The sequence below is a fragment of the Plectropomus leopardus genome, chromosome 13, assembly GCF_008729295.1.
Source record: "Plectropomus leopardus isolate mb chromosome 13, YSFRI_Pleo_2.0, whole genome shotgun sequence".
NCBI classification, from domain to species: Eukaryota; Metazoa; Chordata; class Actinopteri; order Perciformes; family Serranidae; genus Plectropomus; species Plectropomus leopardus.
The window spans coordinates 15,237,168-15,256,366 of NC_056475.1; the positions used below are offsets into that span (position 1 = coordinate 15,237,168).

Below are 19,199 nucleotides of genomic sequence, written 5' to 3' on the forward strand. Positions count from 1 at the left end.
AATAATCAAGTAAAGTAAAAATACCGTAAAACTTCAATTAATAGCCCAGGCTATTATTTACTTAAATCACTGAACTCAACATGATTATATTTGGGACAGACGTTTATATGGGACAGGCTTTTATTTCGTTTCACACAAAACTGTTGCTCAGTGAAGATGGGAAATACAATACAGTCCCTTTTAATACCATGGTTATTAAAAGGGACTGTGCGTTTAATTTGGACTATACTTATATTTGAAGTTTTACGGTACCTCAACTTCGTGTATTTTGGCTAAATGTACTTGGTTATGTCCCAGCACTCATAATGTTTCATGAGCTGTAAGTACAAGGTGATATGTAGTAGCACAGTATTACAAAGCATATAAGTGTATACATTTCAGATAATGTCAGAATATACAATGTAAACGAATAAAAAACGGCGCACACAGCTTTTGTAAATAGATACGAGCTTAACTAAAGTAAACATGTAGTACACTAACCAGCCTGCAGGCGGCGCTGTCATTCCCACACTGCCTCCAGTCATGAACCAGTTATAGGGCAGGAGTCACTGATATTTGGTCGGACAAGGTAAGAAACGTGACATTGTCACATTCATGCTGTAATAACCCACGTTTGTTAGCGTGTTGTAGCTTTTCTCAGCAGTACAGAGGAATAATCATGATGTTCCGATGTTTCCACACAGCAGGGCCGAGCTCACTCTGTAGCCATAGTCACTGTTTACATCAGCTAACACTGCGAGCTACTAGCTGCTAGCTTTATGCTTCCCCCCTCTGCTAATTGTAAGATTCCCAGTGTCCCGTTTATAAGTTCACCAGTTTTCACATGCCCACAACAACACCCGTTGTTTTTTAGGTGAGTGTGAAGTTATCATCAAATGACGACCACGTTTACTATGGATAAAGTTTACTTTTGTTAGCTAGCGTGCTAACATTGTAGCCAAACGTTAGCTAAGGCAAACTGACGTTGTGTCACATTAAAGTTGCGTTATCTCTGTGTAAACATCACGCGAAGCATTCATTTCTGTGTATATGAGTGTTTTGAGTAAATTGTGATGAACTAGCCTTTGATTAAATAACCAATTGATGACAGAGCTCAATGAACACATTTGTCTGAAGCTAAAGAATCAAAAATCTTTTACATAACATAAATATAATTTACTATTTATTTTATTGTGGGGGTTCAGGAAGTAATCAGGGCCTTGTGAGGGCTTTTTTGGCAAACAGATATCAAAAGACCAAACATATATTTATCACGTGCTTTGCCTGAAAATCTGCATGTCTTAAAAAAGTGTTTTAAAAAAAGGCAAGGGCAGATCAATATTGAGTTCTGCACAGAAAGGCCAATCACTGGACGCTCCCAGAATACATGCCAAAGACTGACGTCCTTAAACACACACTGTCCCCAACATTTGGCGTCCCCTCCAGCAAAATGTGCTTCCTGCTTTGATGTGATTAAAAAACAATATTTTCACCCAGATGTTACTGTTTTTATTGCAGGAATGTAAATGTCTGAGGACAAGGAAGCCCAGGAGGATGAGCTGCTTGCTTTAGCAAGTATTTACGATGAAGAGGAGTTCCACCAGGCAGAGTCAGCACAGGGAGGAGAGATCCAACTCTGTCTGGAGCTCCCTCCTGATTTCAAAGTTGTTGTCAAAGGTACAGCTGTCAGTGAGCTTTGTAAAGAAATGAGGTGTATAACGTTATGGTCTCTATGTAAAAAGTAAAATTTCCATGTCTTTTCATGTCGTAAAGTCGCCGTATTTATACTGTAGAAGTCTAAAAAGGCTCAATCCTCACAGAAGTTTGTATTCAGAAACTGTGCCTTAAAACGAGCGGTCAGGACTTCTGTGAATATCTGATGTCACAAATATACTACATAAAGATAAACTGCAGTGTTGTTGCAGTCAATCCTGTGGTGGCAACCATGGTGAAGAAATGCTGAGAAAGCAGGGGCACGTTCGGTCTCAAAGTGGTGTGTAATGTTTTGCAATGGATTCTAGATTGAAAGTGTTTCTTTAAAACTGTGTGAAAATGTGTGAAACTGTGAAACGGGCTTTGGGGTACATTTTCTCTCATTTGCTGAGAGTTTCAGAGGTGCTGCCCTGTCATAAGTGATGTGTATATAACCAAATTACTAGTATATATTTCCCTATTTTACTTATATTTTTGTTTACATTTCACACTTACTTTGGCAATGTAAACATATGTTTTCCGTGCCAATAAGGCCCTTTGAACTAAATGGAATTAAACACCTGTGTATTAAGCACAAGTGTGCCTGTGTCACACAATAGGGTGTTCAGCGCATCCTCATTTCTGTTTAAATACACATTTTGATGAATGCAGCCCAGATGTGGAAGATCCAGAAACCAGACAATCAGAGCAGACTGGGCTTTTAGGGAGGGTGGCTAAATGGCAGGCACTAAAATAGAGTGCGTCTCACAGAGGCGGAATACAGGAATATGCAGACAGTAATGGGAAAATAATGTCTTTTGAACATTAAAGCATATTTTAGGTAACCCAAATGCATGTATGAACCTGAAAATGAGCATAATATGGGACCTTTTAGCCAAACGCATTTGCAAGTCAAATGTAGTAGGCACTTTTCTCACATTGCCTTGGGTCTATTTTGTAGATGCTTTTCATAAAATTATTTTCTCCTACTCTCAGTAAGGCATATATGTTAGAGATGAAGTTCACAAATTAATTAACTGATTAGCTGAGAAGGGGTAGGTAATAATAAGTTTATACTTCCTCCTACTCCTTTTTGAACATGTAAGATGCTATTTCTTGTTGCCTATTTGAATCATTTCATTGAGTATAGCTTATCATCCATTTTTATTACTGTCATTTTGTTTTACTTAACTATTGTTTGTTTTACATGTTAAAAAAAAATCTATCTAAATCTAAATTTATGAATCTGACTTCCATTAGGAATTTAATAAAATCTCCTCTTTGTTTTGCAGGAGAGAAGCAATCTGAATATAATGTCTGCTTCTTACCTCCTTTGGTGCTCAACTTTGAGCTTCCTGCAGACTACCCATCCACATCCTCACCGGCCTTCACTCTCAGCTCTAAATGGATGACCAGAGCACAGGTAAGACACTAGCATAAATAATCTTCACTACACCATGATAAATATTCAAATGGAGGGTCATATGAGGAAAAGAGAGTGGGTTTACTTAACTGACAAATTAACAAATGATTGTATCACTCAAAGAAAACTTCCTTGCCATGCATCACTTCATCAATACCTGTTCCTTCTCCTTTTCCATTTTACCCCCTCAGATGAGCTCTCTATGCAGACGCCTCGATGAGCTGTGGGAGGAGAATCAAGGCTGTGTAATTCTTTTCACATGGATCCAGTTTCTCAAAGAGGAGGCTATGGACTTTCTGGCCATCCAATCTCCTCTTGAAGTCTTCAGGGGAGGGAGTAAGGCAGGAGGTGAGCGCAGGAAAGCCGACTCAGCAGCCACAGGTACAGCATGTGTTTTGTGAAATGAATGTAGTTTTTTGCTTGTATGGATACATCTGCATTAACCAAAGCATTTTTCTATTAGTCATACTGGCATAGTACCTATTAAAATAAGATAATGTTGTGTAATTACGTTTTGAATTGAGATGAAAGACGAATTGTACAGAATGCTTCTCCATTCTTAAGATTAACTGTGTGCAGTAGCTGCAGATGAACATTTATTCAGTCTGCCCAGTTTATTTGTAATAAATGAAATTGCTGGTGTGTCAAACATGTGCTTTATTTGATCAAAGTACTCATTGTGAAAGAGTCTTAAGTCTGTTTACATGTCAAGTAAAATGACAAACGTGTGTAAATTATATTATTATGCTGAAGTATAAGCAGAACACCTTTGTTTCATAAACATTGAAACATGTTAACTCTTTGAAACCTGAGAACATTGGCTTGATTTCTTTTAAACACATTTGAAGATGGCAACAATCACCTTAGGAAGACTAGCAAGACACAAGAAAATGGCAAGAAAATTATCTGAAAATTAGCACACAAAAAAAAGACAAAAAAAATGAACAATAAAGGAAATTACCTGAAAAACTGCTTTAAAGATTACAATAATCCAGTAACACATTTTAAACATGTAAGTGTGATTATTATAAATATATATATATATATTTTTTTAAAATTTCCCTAGTTTTAAAAAAATGCCAATGTCCCCATGTATTTGAAAGAAATTGAACCACTTTGCTCAGGGTTCAAAGGTCTAAATCCTTATGAAAGGTATCTTAAAGCTACACAAGATAAGTGATTGAAGAGTGATTATTTATCAATTTTGTCCAGCTCTGGCGCAGTGTGGGAGTCATTCTGAAAACTCTGAGGCAAAGAAAGAAAACTCTGAACCACAGCTCTCATTGTCTTCGCAACTGGACCCGCGGGCCGTCCTGTTGAGGGACCCGTGTGCCGACCTCCTACCTCAGCTCCTGGACTTTGACGAGGAGCAGCGCCAAAGGGTGTTTGATGGCAAGGTGTTCGGCTGTGGGATCTGCTTTGCAGAGAAGCTGGGCTCCGACTGCCTCTGCTTTAAAGAGTGCCAGCACGTCTACTGCAAGGCCTGCATGACTGAATACTTCCAGATCCAAATACGGGACGGCAAAGTTCAGTGCCTTAATTGCCCTGAGCCCAAATGTACCTCCTTGGCCACACCGTCGCAGGTAAGAGAGCAGGAGAGAAGTTGTGTGTGCGAGGGGTCGACCCCATATTGGTTTCTCAGGGCCCACACTGATACCAATTATTAGTAGTTAATGAGACTGATAACTGATATTTGGAACAGACAGGCATTTACAATAATAATAATAATAATATCTTTCTGTCAATATTTAGAATTTGGAATATATATATGTATATAACAAACTCAAGCACCAAACTTTGTTAAATGCCTTAAGCAAATTTTTAATCAAAACTGAAATGTTCAACTTCATATTCATCATAGTTCCCAGCAGCTTCTTTTAAAAAAATGAAGTCAAGTGAAAATTTGAATGAAAAATGAACTAATTAAAATAGCTCCCTGAAGATTTACAAAGTAAAACTTCCTCCTGTGCTGGCACTCTCTTTGCATTTTAATTCATTTTATTGGCGATGATAAGAATAAAATGCTGTTACAAATAATCGTCAAAATGCCAAATATCGGCCCCAATAATCGGCCAGGCTGAAATCTGTCAACGCCTAGTGTGTGCATATGCCTACGAAGACGTGTTTTTTCACAGGAGAGATGAACAAAATTTCCACTCTGGACTTATTTAAGTCTCGTTACCCAATCACTTCACTTGTAACTATTTCCCTCCCTCCGTCTTCCTCTGTCAGGTGAAGCAGCTGGTGGATGAAGAGCTGTTTGCCCGTTATGACCGCTTGCTGCTCCAGTCAACGCTGGACCTCATGGCCGATGTAGTCTACTGTCCCCGCCAGACCTGCGGCACAGCTGTCATGGTGGAGCCAGACACAACCATGGGCATTTGCTCGGCCTGCCAGTATGCTTTTTGCACGCTGTGCAAGCTGGGCTATCATGGTCTCTCCCACTGTAAAGTTACTGCAGGTAATGTCTTTCTGAATACATTCACTGTACAGTATGGTTTAAGGGCAAATTTTCAACCAGCTCTGTATGAAAACAGCATGTTTAGTCTGTGTAAATGAACTGTGCTAGACTTTCCTCCCATCAACCAGTGCCTAGATATCCCTCCTCCCACTGGCGAAATAGTGCCAAATTATTAAATTTACGTCATTGTTTCCTCTTTTTTTGACAGGTGTTTTTGTTTTAATGTATTAAAATGCTAAATTCTAAATTCAGTATCAAGTTTTTTCCACTGATCATCCCCCTGTCTAGTTCTGCTGCATGTCTGTGTAATGTGAGACATACGGTTGATCTTGTCTCATCATTTGTGTATTTGACACTTTGTATTGGACGAATTCCCATCTGCTGAAATCTAAAGTTACATTTGTGAGCTAACCTTGAGTGTAAAATGAGGTAATAATCTCATGAAACTCATTTGCAGCATTTAAAACTATTTTTTTGTGTTACTAGGCTTTGTTAAACTGCGATAACATTTGAAAAACAGTTAACTTAAACTAATTAGACACTTTTGATGTTTGGTTTTGAAAGCCTCACACAAATGCCATTGCATACAGGGTTCCCATGGTCATAGAAAACCTGAGAAAGTCACAGAATTTCACAGTATTTTTTGTCCAGGCCTGGGAAACAGCTGTAGAAAAGTCATGGTGTAATACATTAGTTGTAACAGTAATTAAACATGGATAACATTCCACATAATATAACATAACAGCAAGTTTATTTTATTTTCTGTCACTGTTGATGTTACATAGCTCTAATACGTGTCAAATGTGTGAAGTTTTGTTTACCGTCACGTACGTTTCTTTATTTTTTCCCCGTTTAGTTTCTCTCCATGTATGAAAGCCAACTGGAATTCTGTTTCTTTTTTAAGAGAAAACTGCTTTTAAATTGTACTGAAGTTTTGATATGGAACACATTTCATGTGATACACTGTTAATGCTAATGACAATGTTATTTTTTGGTCTTTATCAACTGAAAAAAAGCACAACTGTGCACTCCAATCCATGCAAAAATCATGTTTTAACTGTGCAAAAATCAAGGCATAACCTTGAAGAAGGTCTCTCTTTTGTACAGTTTTGAATGTCAGAATGTGCTTTTTTCACTGTTGATAACGACTAAGCTCCAGCACCTTAGTCCAACACAGACTGAGTGGTGTTTTTTTTCAAGATTTGATCTGATCTCATTTTTTGGTCTTTAAAAAGTCATGGAGAAGTTCTGAAATTTTGTCTATGAAAATGTGTGCGAATCCTGTGAATGTTGTCAAAAATAACAATACAACATTACTACAATAATAGTTTTCAGGCTGTAATGTTGAATTCTAACAAAAAGATGTTTTAAGATTTTAATTTTTAAGTAAGAATTTACTGGTACCACATTTGATCAATTTCATCCCTGAGTTCCTGTTTTTTTGCCTTATTCTACAGATGAATTGCGTAACCTCAGAGATGAGTACCTGTCAGCCACAGCCGAGGGGAAAAAGTTTCTGGAGCAACGCTTTGGGAAGAGGGTGATCCAGAAAGCAGTGGAAGAGTCCTTTAGTAGAGACTGGCTCAATGAAAACTGCAAAGGATGCCCACGCTGTGGAACCAATATACAGGTCAGGCTCCCCCCACTGGTCAGAGACCAGTTAGAACAGGCTTTGACTTCATTACAAGGGGTCGATGTTCAAGGCCATCACTTTTAAAGCGTTTATTTTACCTTCTTTATACACAAACTACAGCCTGTGTTTCATGTAGTGATGGTTGGACCGATTCTTTTTACAGTATTGGTTCCTTTGTGTTGATACACAAATAATAATCATTATTATGTATCAATAATTACCTATATAGTGCCTTTCAAAAACAAGTTTACAATGCGCTTTACAGACATAAACACAGAAAATACGCAGTGCAGTTACAAGATTAAATTCAAAGCATCTTAAAATGGAAAAAAAGAGAAGAGACAGTGAATAAAAATGTGAAAATAAGCAAATGAATGAAAGCTAAGGAAAAGTTGACCTTTAAGCCATTCTGGTTTGAATCCACGGATGGTTAAAAACGTTCTTATCTATTCAATATTGTCCCTGAAGATCCTTACGTTTAGCCCCAGGTTGTGTCTGCTTCTGCTGTTAATGGATGTTTGCTATGACGTCTCTCTGTCTTCCTAGAAAGTGGATGGCTGTAATAAGATGACCTGTACCTCGTGTAGACAGTACTTCTGTTGGCTGTGCCTGGGCCTCCTCAGCAAAGTCAACCCGTACAGTCATTTTAACAACCCACATTCACCCTGTTACAACCAGTGAGTCATCTCATTTTTCTTTTTGTTTAGCACTCCGGCCAAGTACACTTACTGCACATCTGTAAACACATTAATGTGTCTTTTCTCTTCGTGTTGCAGACTCTTCCACGGTGTGGATCTTGATGAAGAAGATGCCTTCTGGAGCGATGAGGAGGACTGAGCCCCGTGCAGTACCTCGCTGCTGTATGCTCCGTTTGAATGCACTTTATCTCACATCACCGTCTCTTCACCTGTGACGCTCACATGCCTGCATTTGCACAACAGTGCCACGACAGTTATGTACCATGGTACCATTGTTATGTTCTGAATATGACCAGGCATCTTTGGCATAAAACTATCAATGTCTGGGTGTTAATTGTTCATATTTACTTAAAATATGACAAGACGTCATGTATAAAAATTCAAGAATGGCAAGAACAGTTTTAGCTTTGTCTCAGAGAGAAATAGAGAAACAGCTGTGGCTTTTTTGTAGAAGTGACATTTTCTTGAAATTACTCTTGGTTTTCAACATCAAGAATATGTAGTTATTGATAGTAAATCATTTCTATATGACAGTGTCATATAAATTGATTTTTATTTCTAAAGTCAAAGCAAATTAACAGAAAAAAGAAAAGCAAAATGTTTTTTCACTCGGTTAGGTCTACAGATTTACTTTTTTCTGAGTTTAACTTTTTCATGATAAGTTTTGACATTTCTCAAGTTATAATGATCAACAAGTGATACTGGAATCACTGACTCATTTTGGTAAATTCAAGATGTTTGCTTCCACTAAGCCGGCAACTGGGTGCTGCAGGAAAAAAGAGGTGATGCCAGTCGCCTTTCTTTCTCATGTTAAGTTACCTGCTTCTTATATGAAGTCTCTATCCTCTGGCTGGCTTTCTGTCACATGTCCAAAGTGTGAAACTTAACTAACCGCTTTCTTCACACAAACTTCATGGTGGATAATTAAGTGAATTTCATGACCTAAGCCAGGCACACACACATTCTTGATACAGGATCAAAGCAACAAAGGTGAAGCTGGAGATTTGTCACTAAGGCATAATTAACTACCTAGATTTTGTCGTTTGTTTCAGCTCTAGGCTGTTTTGGTTGGAAACTCTTACATCATGCTCAGACAGGGTGCAGAGTGTAATTTGAATGTTGACAGTTTTTCATCTTTTGCCAGGATGTTGGGTTTTTTTTTTCATCTTTGAAGATTATGTTTAAATTTGCTTTTTCTTGAGATGAGTTTATTTACAGAAATGCGTCCTTGCACATCATGAAATCTGGTAGGTTGAACAAAGGAATTTAATGAGTTTGGTTGTGGGCTGTATGTCATAATTAGTTGGAGTCATGTTTTTCTATACAGAATGTAATAATGGAGGATACTACAGTAAATATTCAGCCAGTCCTCTGATGGGGTTACTGGGATTGTGATTATGGTGTGTGTGGAGTTATTTGGGGACTGAGGTGTGAGAAAGGAAATCCTCCCTTGGTAAACAGATTTATTCACTCTCTTTTGTACAACAGTTGCCAAATATTAGTGTCAAAGAGAGGCCAAATAATCTAGATACAAAAATGTTTTGTACAATTAATTTATTTTCTTTTTCTCCATTAGAAAGGAAGCGTTATCATGCAGTCAGTTATGTTCTGTTATTGAAATTGAACTCTGCATAAAATCTATTCTTTTTCAACGTTAAATGATTTGCTGTTCTCTGCTTTAAAAGAACAGATGCGGGGTTGGACTGGTAAAAACCAAAAAAAGGACAATCTCTTGTTCAGTCTTGAAATGCACATGGATTTCCCTTTAGTGCAGACCCACTTTCACGTCATGTCTCATGTATGAAACATTTGAGTACAGGATGTTTAGAATTCAGTGAAAATGAATTCAGCATACTGTTCCTCAAAATAAATGTTACCACTTAACATTTTGTTGATTTGACTCATTTGATCTGAGACTGAAAGATTCGCTTTGTCGCCAGCATAACTCATCTGCCCTAACTGTGCGCTTTGGTGCACCGCCACGCAGTGAGCTTAACACCTGTCCAACAGAGGTTTAAGATGGGGAAGGTTTAACTGTAAACAGCTGTCAAAATGTGAAACCAGTATTGGTAGGGCAAAAAAAAAAAAAATCACCAGCGTAAAATCAACGTTAAGATCACATAGGAACTAATCATACACAGTTATCAATACAGTTAACATACACATTAACCAATCAAAAGTTATTTGAAGAGCACTTTTTGAACAGGGTAGTGCAATTTTGTTTTTCTTTGTTGGTTTGTTTTTTTAATAATCATCCAGATTTACTAATTTTTGCAATTTCTGGGACATTTCTTGCCAAGTTGCTCTTTGACTTTTTTCCTCATGTTTTTGAGAGAAATCAAAACAATTTGCTCAGGGTTTAAAGTATTAAAGTCTTGTGATAGACATCCAAATGCAGCACAAGAAAATTATGTTGATCCAGGTTTCAAAGAGTTAAGGATTTAATAATTTCCTTAACTTTAAACAAAAATGTAGTCTTAAGGGTTATCATTTAGAATGACGTGTCAGAACCAGAATATTGCTAAACCAAGATTATTTTCTGTTTTCTTAGATGTATATATTTATTTAAAATGAGCTCTCTGTAGTGCTTTAAGTAAGCCTTTATCACACCTTGTTACCTGAAACATGACCCACATTTACCCTGTAATCCAGAGGTTATACTGTGACAGAGAGGGAGACAATGAAACACTAAAGAAACAAAGAGCGCACGTTTTAGCCTGAGATTGAAAAGAGACGACAACATGGTGTAATCCCTTTGGCTAGAGTTGCTGACAGGGGATAACCCTTTTAAAATGGCCCCTCTCTCCTGTCCTGTCCCATCCCCTGCCTCGTGCCCTCTGTTCGCCCCCCCTGCAGCCCCTGCCTGTCTTTCTCCACACTGACTGACTGAACTGTTACTATGCCCAGAAAGACACCTGCTCTCACAAACACAGGAAACCAGCACCTGACCAACACTGAGGAACTTCACTAACCCCCAAAGCACTCACGTTTTGTCCTCGAGCAGGACAACACTTAAAAGAAAAGGTCAGTGGATTTTTGATGTGGTGACTGATGGGATGTGGCCTGAGGCTCAGATGGCAATGATGAAGATCCCAGATCCCTGTCGTCAGCCATGTTTTTGTGGAATGCAGTGGTGGTGTTGAGTCGGATGGATAGACTCTGTCTTGCCGGGGAAGCTACTGTATTTTGTTTTAAAAATACCGTGGAATATAAGAGTATAGGGAATCACTGTTTTGTAATTATGAGTAAAAGGTAACTTTTATGTGTATCAATTTGTCTCTTAAGAAGCATGTGCTAAGTCAACACCAAAATAATTTTTATTGTGACATTTTTGTTATGACATACACGGCCAGGTGGCTGTATAAAACAAAGCCATCTCCAGCAACGGTTATTTAAATATTAATTGATTATTATTGCCTCAAGCATACAATTACACCTACAGCATGGCACCATTTAGTAGCTCATATTTGTATGTAAAAAAACAAAAAAAATCTAAATCGTGAAATATCTTCCTCTGAAATATAATGAAGTAATCTTCTAAAATGTAAAGTACTGGTTCTTCACATTCATACTTAAATTCATTATAATAAGGGTACATTTGCTTTATTTTTTATGCCGATAACCAAGGCCAGAGGCAACATGGTTTTGCGTTGTTTCTCAACGGTAAGCTGATTGGATTTTGGTGGTCCTTGGGTCAAAGATCAAGGTCACTGTGACCTCATCGTTCTTATTCTTGTGATATTTTAATAAAACCCTTTCTTAAAATTTGGCACAAATGTTCGAGTAGACTCACGGATAGACTGATTAGATCTTAATGGTAAATGGTCAAGGTCACGCTGACCTTACATTCCTCCAACTCTGAAAGCGATACATCAACACTTCGAAATTCAAGTTTGACACAAATGTTCACTTGGACTCAACGATGAGCTCATTAAAATTTGGTGTTTAAAGGTCAAGGTCACTGTGACCTTGCATCCGTAGAATTTCTGTCAAAGGAATATCAGAAGATGGCCTTTAGGGAAGTTTCCTTAAATTTGGCTTGAATGTCCACTTGGACTCAAAAATGAGCTGAATAGAATCTGATGGATGAGGGTCAAAGGTCAAGAACCACCTTGAAGCTGTAGTGATTAAATTGATCTTCTGTGTGTGAATTGTCCATGTTTTCACAGACATGGATGTAAATTTTATGCGCAACAACTGGCGCACAGACGCATACAACTGTGTGGCAATATATCCTTTTTTTTTTTTGACTCATCATTTACACTAACTCTAGCAGCAGCTTTTTTAACTGTTTCTCTCCTGTTAGAGACGTACACTGAGACCAGACCATCTACAGCCCATCCACTGCAGCACCAAGAACCCAACCCAGTGCTGGTATCATGATTGAGAGTGACAGAGAGCTGTCGGCCATGGTGCAGGAGCTGTGGGACAACGATGTCAACAGACTCAAACCTGGAAAAGACTACAGGATCTCTCTGCAGGTGCACCACACACACACAAACACACACAGAAACACACACACACACAGAAACACACACACACACACTCTCACACAGGTATGAGGCTATTTTGCTCCCTTTATTAATCATGATGACTTAAAACTTCCTATTATGTGCAGCTTACATGTTGCCTGCATGTTTGATCTTTATGCTAATATCTTACCTGGCAGTATAACACATCTATAGTTACTTTGCTGGTTTTCTGTAATTCTGTAAAACATCAAGAAATATCCGTAATATTCATTTCAAGACAGTTATATAATTCAAGTCAATGCACTACATATTTAAAAGGATATATCACTTTGAATATAATTTCCTGCTTCAGTTCGAATATGAAAAGAGAAAAATCTGAGCGATATTGGAAAAAAGCAGAGTAGTGATATGAAGCAATGAGGATTGTGGGAAATGTGATCTTAATCTAAACTGCCAGCTCAGATAAGACAACAGAACAGTTTCTTTCCTGTGGTTGTGTTCTTATATCTTTTGGGGTTTTTTTAAAAATTTATTTACCTTCATTTTTTATTTCTAAGTGGTTTAGTTATTGTCTTGTGACAGTGCATCCATGTTAAATGCAAAATGTATGGAACTATGCAGAAAGAGCATCTGAGATTTTATGGGAAAACAGAACACAGGGACATAAACTATTTGTGTGTGAGTCAATTTGAAAGTTTCTCTGCTGTTGCAGGGCAAAGCTGGAAACACCATGGCCATCAACGACAACAATGATGGAGCAGGATATCCTCTGTTTACATTTGTTGATGAGAACATTTTTAAAAAGGAGACTTTTTTAGGTAAGTGCATGATGGTAGAAAAGTGAAAGATCTTTCTCCCATGTCTTCTGCTTGTCTCTGTGAGTTGAGGCTGCTTCTTACACAACCGCTCTGCTGAAAAATGTTTGATTTGACATGATTTCTTCACACATTCCACTTCCCTGTTTGCCAGTTTGATACTATCCTCCTCGTCGCTTCCCTTCAGAGTAAAGCTTCTTCATCTACTCATAATCTCCTTATGACGAACAGTGGCATGTTGCATAACCACAGAGCAGGCTGAATTCACTGCGCTGGGTGCAAAAGATGCTCTTCTACAAACACTGGCTTCTTCAAAAATCCTCCTCTCCATTATAACTGCTGAAGCATGCTTCCTTCCAGCAATTCTTGTCTAGTGATGTTTTCACACATTTATGTTGTGTATCATGTTGCCCTCGCTCAGAGCTGTATAGGGAACTGAATTATGTAACAGCTGGTATTCAGAGTTCACTGTGAGGCAGCTGTCCTGTTAAAAAACAAAAGATTTCTCCCTTTTTGCTGTTTGTCTGTAGTCTCCAGCAACCTGCTTCACTGTCCCTCTCCCGGTTACTGGAGCTGTTTCCATCAGCATTTGGCCAAATGTACCCAAGCTGTCATTATATCCATGTCCCATATTGAACAAAGTGCTCTTTGACCAGTGTCTGTGTTTGTCTCTGCAGCCTTTATCTCCCTGTTGGATAACTATGTGAGTGACACTGGCGAGCCAGAAATTGTAACCCCCGAGGAGGTGGCAGAGAACCACAAATTCCTGGACTCCATCATTAAGACTCCCACTATGAAGGTACCCTTGGGGATGTTTGGAAAGAAATGCTCCCTCTTGCTGGGCCTCATAAATGCACATTTCTTCTACTCAAAGAATGAGAACTTATTAAAAGTTGCACATGAATTTGATACTCATATCATACAACTAAAATAACTTTAACAATGCTTAAAGGTGCAGTATATAATTCTTATCTTAGCTGAGTTTAGTTTATTTGATATGGACATGACAGAAACATTAGAAATAGACAACTATGCACAAGAATCAGATGCACTGTGCACCTTTTCTTTGAATTAGAATATTCTAGAGAAAGACAGAAAATTGTTGAGTCTCATCCACAAGTCATCAAATACTGACACTACTGCTTTGCTTTTATTCTAAAAGTCTACAGCTATAGTGTCTTTGTGAGGTTGAACTTAGATGAAGCCTTGCAAGGAGTGGACAGATATGAAAGAGGGTTCTGGGAGTCCAGAAAATTTCAGCATCACAAACTTAATTTTCTGCATTCTGGTGAATTTTTATGCAGCAATTCGTGCTGTTTCTACATTGATTTATTGTGTGTCAGCTGTCTAAAAAATAACATACTGTAGTCTCATTTATACACTTTTAAAGACACAGAGAAGTTCCCAAATTCAAGAGTATTACTGATGTATCTTTTGTCATAGAACAAAATGTGAAAGGGCCTTAAGCCTGTGTTAATGACAGACCTTTTTTAAGGTTTCTTGCCAAAAATCCATTAATTTCAAGAGGAGGCAATGGGGAGTGCAAAAATATTAACTACTTTCTGGATTTAGGACTCATTCATGGGGCACTCTAAACACCATGTATACATCTGAGGCTGATGGGAATATTATTTATCAAATTAAAATTTTGCCCTGATGATGGCTCAAGATGAAAAGTCAGGGGGTCAAAAAAGTTCGTAGGATTCATTGTTTGGGATTCATGAATGCTGGCACAATAGTTGTTGAGATATTTCAGTCTGGAAATGTAATATAATATAATAGTGGTGGAGCAACTGAGGGAGAGTGCCATCCCTGAGCCACATCACTAGTACGACTAAAAATGTACATTTTTATGAGAATTTCTTGTGTGTTTTTCAGATAGCTCATAAATATCTGGTAGAGAAGCACCTCTCTCCACAGGACGAGACAAAATTCAAGGAGCAGCTGTACAGGATCTGGTTTGAACTTTATGCGAGGAGAGGATCCAGCAGGTGGGTGGAATCTGGCACAGCACCTAAATATATCCTCACCAGTGGCATCTGGCACTATGATGGTAACTGTGTTACTCTGAGAAACTGGCTCTGTGTAGCACATCCAGTCAGTGTGAGGTGAACTACTGAAGATGCTTAGAAGCCACTAAATACTACATCTCAACAGATGCCATGTTTGTAATTTTAGAATGAAAATCTTTATCTGTGTAATATTCTTTTTAATTTTGTATATATTGTATATATTTGTATATAGCTTTTCATGTCTATGCATATGTAGGTACTGAACATGCATGCTTAAACTGGTGTGTGAGTGTTTTAACTTTTAAGTTGTTTTAAGTGTTGTAAGTGTCTTTTTACCTTTTACTATTTATTTTACTCTTTTATTCTTATTTTATTGAGCTCTGCTCGAGTAGTGCAACTATATGTCATTGTATACACTTGAAAATTGTATACACTGGAAAAACATCAGCTCTAAAAACAAGGAAAAAAAGAAATAAAATAAGGAAAATATTACTTAAAATTTGCAAAATTATCTGCCAACAGAATAGGAAGATTTCTCTTTTTTCTCTCTTATTTGTAACAGGTAAAAATATCTTACCTCAAAAACTACAGATAACTGAAAATCAGGGTGTCCAGACTAAAAATAAGCACATTTGTCTAGATATTTAAGAGTTATTTTCTCAATATGACTTCTTAGACTTCATTTTTTGCAGTGATGCAATGACAATGAATCAAATTTCACCTTTTAAAAAATGCTTTTCTATCACAATTTGGCATGGAGAACATATACTGCCATCAGCTTGACAATAATTCAACAAATGTGCCGGTCTGTCTCCCACCAGGCCAGACTCCTCTGGGTTTGAACACGTGTTTGTTGGGGAGACGAGAGGAGGGCGGACTGTCATCGGCTTTCACAACTGGATCCAGCTCTACCTACAAGAGAAGCTGGGACACATCGATTACAAAGGCTACAGCGTCGATGCAAATTCACCTCAGGTACAATGCTGTAGTGTGTCTCTTGCTTTAATTAACAACAGAGGGTCAAAATTGTATTTTCAGCACTGCTGTTTCTGTATTGTGTCTTCTTGTCACACACTCATAACAATATATCTGATAAATGTCACACCTCATATTTTCTCATCTTTACTCTACCAGGTAAGGATGATGCACTTGTTGCAGTCTTGCTCTCTGGCTCTCATCCTCATTCTCACACGCTAATGAGAAACCTCACATCCTATTATGACCAAGTTTGCCCTCTCACCTTCTGCTTGGCTCTCTGTGTTTCGTCTTTCTGAGCCTTATGCAAACCACTGAGCATGCTTTTTGGATATGAGCCCATTCTCTAGTTAAACACAGAAAGGAGTGTCCTGTGGTTTGAAACAGTGCATCATTTTCATATCCTATTTTGCATATTTTTCACCACTCCCCTCTGCCGTTTCCAATTATCATGCAGCATAATGCATGCTGAAGTATTTGGATGAAGTGCTGAAACCAAAGGGCACCATTATGTTTGATATTATGATCACCTAATGCTGAGTTGATCAGAAATAGACAGATGACAGTTCATTATCCAGTTATGCCCACTTTCCTTTTCCCACTCAAGCCTACCCTCTACAACAAACCTCTACCCCATGGCGTAAATAAATAAATAAATAAATAAAGAAAGAAAGAAAGAAAGAAAGAAAGAAATAATAACAGTACCCAAAGCTGCTCTTTTTGCCATGAGCCAAAATTTTGATTTCCCAAGGCAAAATTACTAAATGACTCAAAGATGTTGACTTATGAAGTCAACATTATTAGATAAGAATTTATAAATATGAGTTAATTCTAAAATGTTGACTTATTAAGTCAATATTATTAAATAAAAAGCCAAAATTATGAGATAATAAGTAAAAAATATGAGATAATAACTAAAAATAGGAGATGCTAGATTTAAAAAATCATGAGATAACCCAAGGATTTTGAGTTATAAAGTTAAAAAAAATAGATAAGTGAAAGTTGAATCATGATGAGATAATTACTCAAAAGTATGAGATAAGTCAAAGACTTGAACTTAACGAGCTAAAATGACAACTTTTGCTCCCAAAGTCAAAATTCTGACGTACTATCTTATAATTTTGGTGGGTGTTTCTATTTAGTATTTAACCTAACTTTCAAAGGTCTTTATTACTTTCTTGGTCAAAATGGGCCACTCTATATCATGTGTGTATAACAAGTACGAGTATAAAAATACCGACAGGATGTTTATGTTTAAGTTGTCTAAATTTAATTTGTTGTCTCACTCTCATTTCCTCTTCAGATTTCTTTATCTTTGTTAAGACTGATAACAAGCTGACACCTGAAACTGCATGAGTCTGTTTCACATCTTTCTTCCCTTCCTGTCTCTTTTCCTCAGACTGATGAGTATGAGCCCAGGGCTGCTTTTGTCAAACAATCCTACATGTTCCTCCATCTCTCCCTTTCCTCTCCTCCTCTCTTTCATCACCTGTCATGTCTTTTTCTCTCTTTCTCTCTCTCACTGCAGCCTGATGAGAACAAACACATCCTGGCACTACAGTTCAGCTGGAAGGACGGTATAAAACCCAAGGGCAGCATCTTCATCGGCGTCAGTCCTGAGTTTGAGTTCGCCCTCTACACTCTCTGTTTCCTCACCTCACCCAACGAGCGTGTCAAAGTCCAGTTCAGTTTCTACGACGTGGAGATTGTTTGCCACCACTACAACCAAAAGCACATAGGTACCACTTACCCTGTGCTCATTAGGTACCGGATACCTACGCAGTAACCAGACTAGAAATCAATCTGAGATACAGGTTCAACTTCTGCAACACTTGAGCTTGCATCCAAATTGTTGCAGGTATTGTTGTTGTCTTTTTATTTTAGATAAAGATACAATAAAACCTTACAAGACTCAGTTGCATTTGTTTGTTTTTTTTTGTTTTTAATGCACAATGATGCCTTTTCTGAGAGTGTAAAACATTACATTAAGCGAGATGTATGTGTTGTGTGCTAATTACTGATATTCATGAGGTACTTTTAAAAATATATGAATACATTCGCTCCAGTACAATCTGAAGTACTTGTACTTAGGTCCTTCTTGTGTCTGGTGTTACTCTGCTAACTAGTTACTTTTCAGATTCAGATTAATAATACAAAGTATAGTCAACAAAAGTTATGTTTTTACATCACTAAGACTTTATTGATCCCAGGGAGAAATTAACCATTTGAAACCTGAACAAAATTGTTTGATTTCTTTTAAAAGCATGGGAAGAAGGCAATGATCATTTCAACAAGAAATGGCCAAAAAATTAGCAAGAGATTTATAAGAAGTTAAAACAAGATTACTTGAAATCCACTCATCCATCCGTCCATTATTGTCCACTTATCCAAGTCTGGGTCGCAGGGGCAGCAGACTGAGCAAAGCACTCCAGACATATTTCTATATATTTATTGATATTTTTCTTTAATTTAAAATAGAAATGCAAAATTATACCCTTTATAAAATTTTCATTTTTGTGCTATAACAGCAAAATTAGCTGCTCTAGATATTTATTACTAAAAACTGTGTTTTATTTTATGTATCATCATCCTGCACATGCTGAAATCATATCCGAGTATTTTGTAATTTTACAGTAAATTGACTTTATTCTCTTTATTCTCTTCCTCTAATGGTTGTTTTATTTTCCACCAAATGGGGGCGGTAGAGGGTTTGTTGTGGCCAATGACGTCAATCGATTTGAGAGCGAGATGCGTCAAGTTGCGTCAAGTTCACAAAAATGAAAAGGAAACTACTCAGGTTAGATTTCAAAACAAACGCACCGGAATTGTGTTTTTATAAACTAAAAACGTTCCTTTTCCTCGTGAAAAAGAAATTACTGAATAAGCAGATTAGCTAGTACTGATTTGCAACCTATCACTTCATTGAAATAGCTTTATACATTTGCTACAATGAGATCTATGGTTCTCAATCTGAACTTTATTTACAAACGCCAACCGGAAACCTTGGCTAGTTTATATGCTAACAAGCCTTCAGCTTGA

General features: G+C 37.6%; 2 protein-coding genes across 2 annotated transcripts; both read left to right on the forward strand.

The window, feature by feature from the left end:
• The first annotated feature begins 188 nt into the window (after window positions 1-188).
• rnf14 (ring finger protein 14) lies at window positions 189-9,775 on the forward strand. Its single transcript, XM_042499859.1, has 9 exons — window positions 189-568; window positions 1,498-1,656; window positions 2,964-3,094; window positions 3,286-3,475; window positions 4,307-4,677; window positions 5,327-5,555; window positions 7,013-7,185; window positions 7,735-7,865; window positions 7,965-9,775. The coding sequence occupies exons 2-9, from the start codon at window positions 1,506-1,508 to the stop codon at window positions 8,023-8,025; spliced, it is 1,437 nt and encodes a 478-aa protein (XP_042355793.1). The 5' UTR covers window positions 189-568; window positions 1,498-1,505; the 3' UTR covers window positions 8,026-9,775.
• A 417-nt stretch (window positions 9,776-10,192) lies between these two features.
• Window positions 10,193-18,075, forward strand: endou2 (endonuclease, polyU-specific 2). The gene is made up of 7 exons (XM_042499406.1): window positions 10,193-10,910; window positions 12,193-12,367; window positions 13,071-13,176; window positions 13,851-13,972; window positions 15,052-15,164; window positions 16,007-16,160; window positions 17,689-18,075. The coding sequence occupies exons 2-7, from the start codon at window positions 12,266-12,268 to the stop codon at window positions 17,944-17,946; spliced, it is 855 nt and encodes a 284-aa protein (XP_042355340.1). The 5' UTR covers window positions 10,193-10,910; window positions 12,193-12,265; the 3' UTR covers window positions 17,947-18,075.
• The last annotated feature ends 1,124 nt before the right edge of the window (window positions 18,076-19,199 follow it).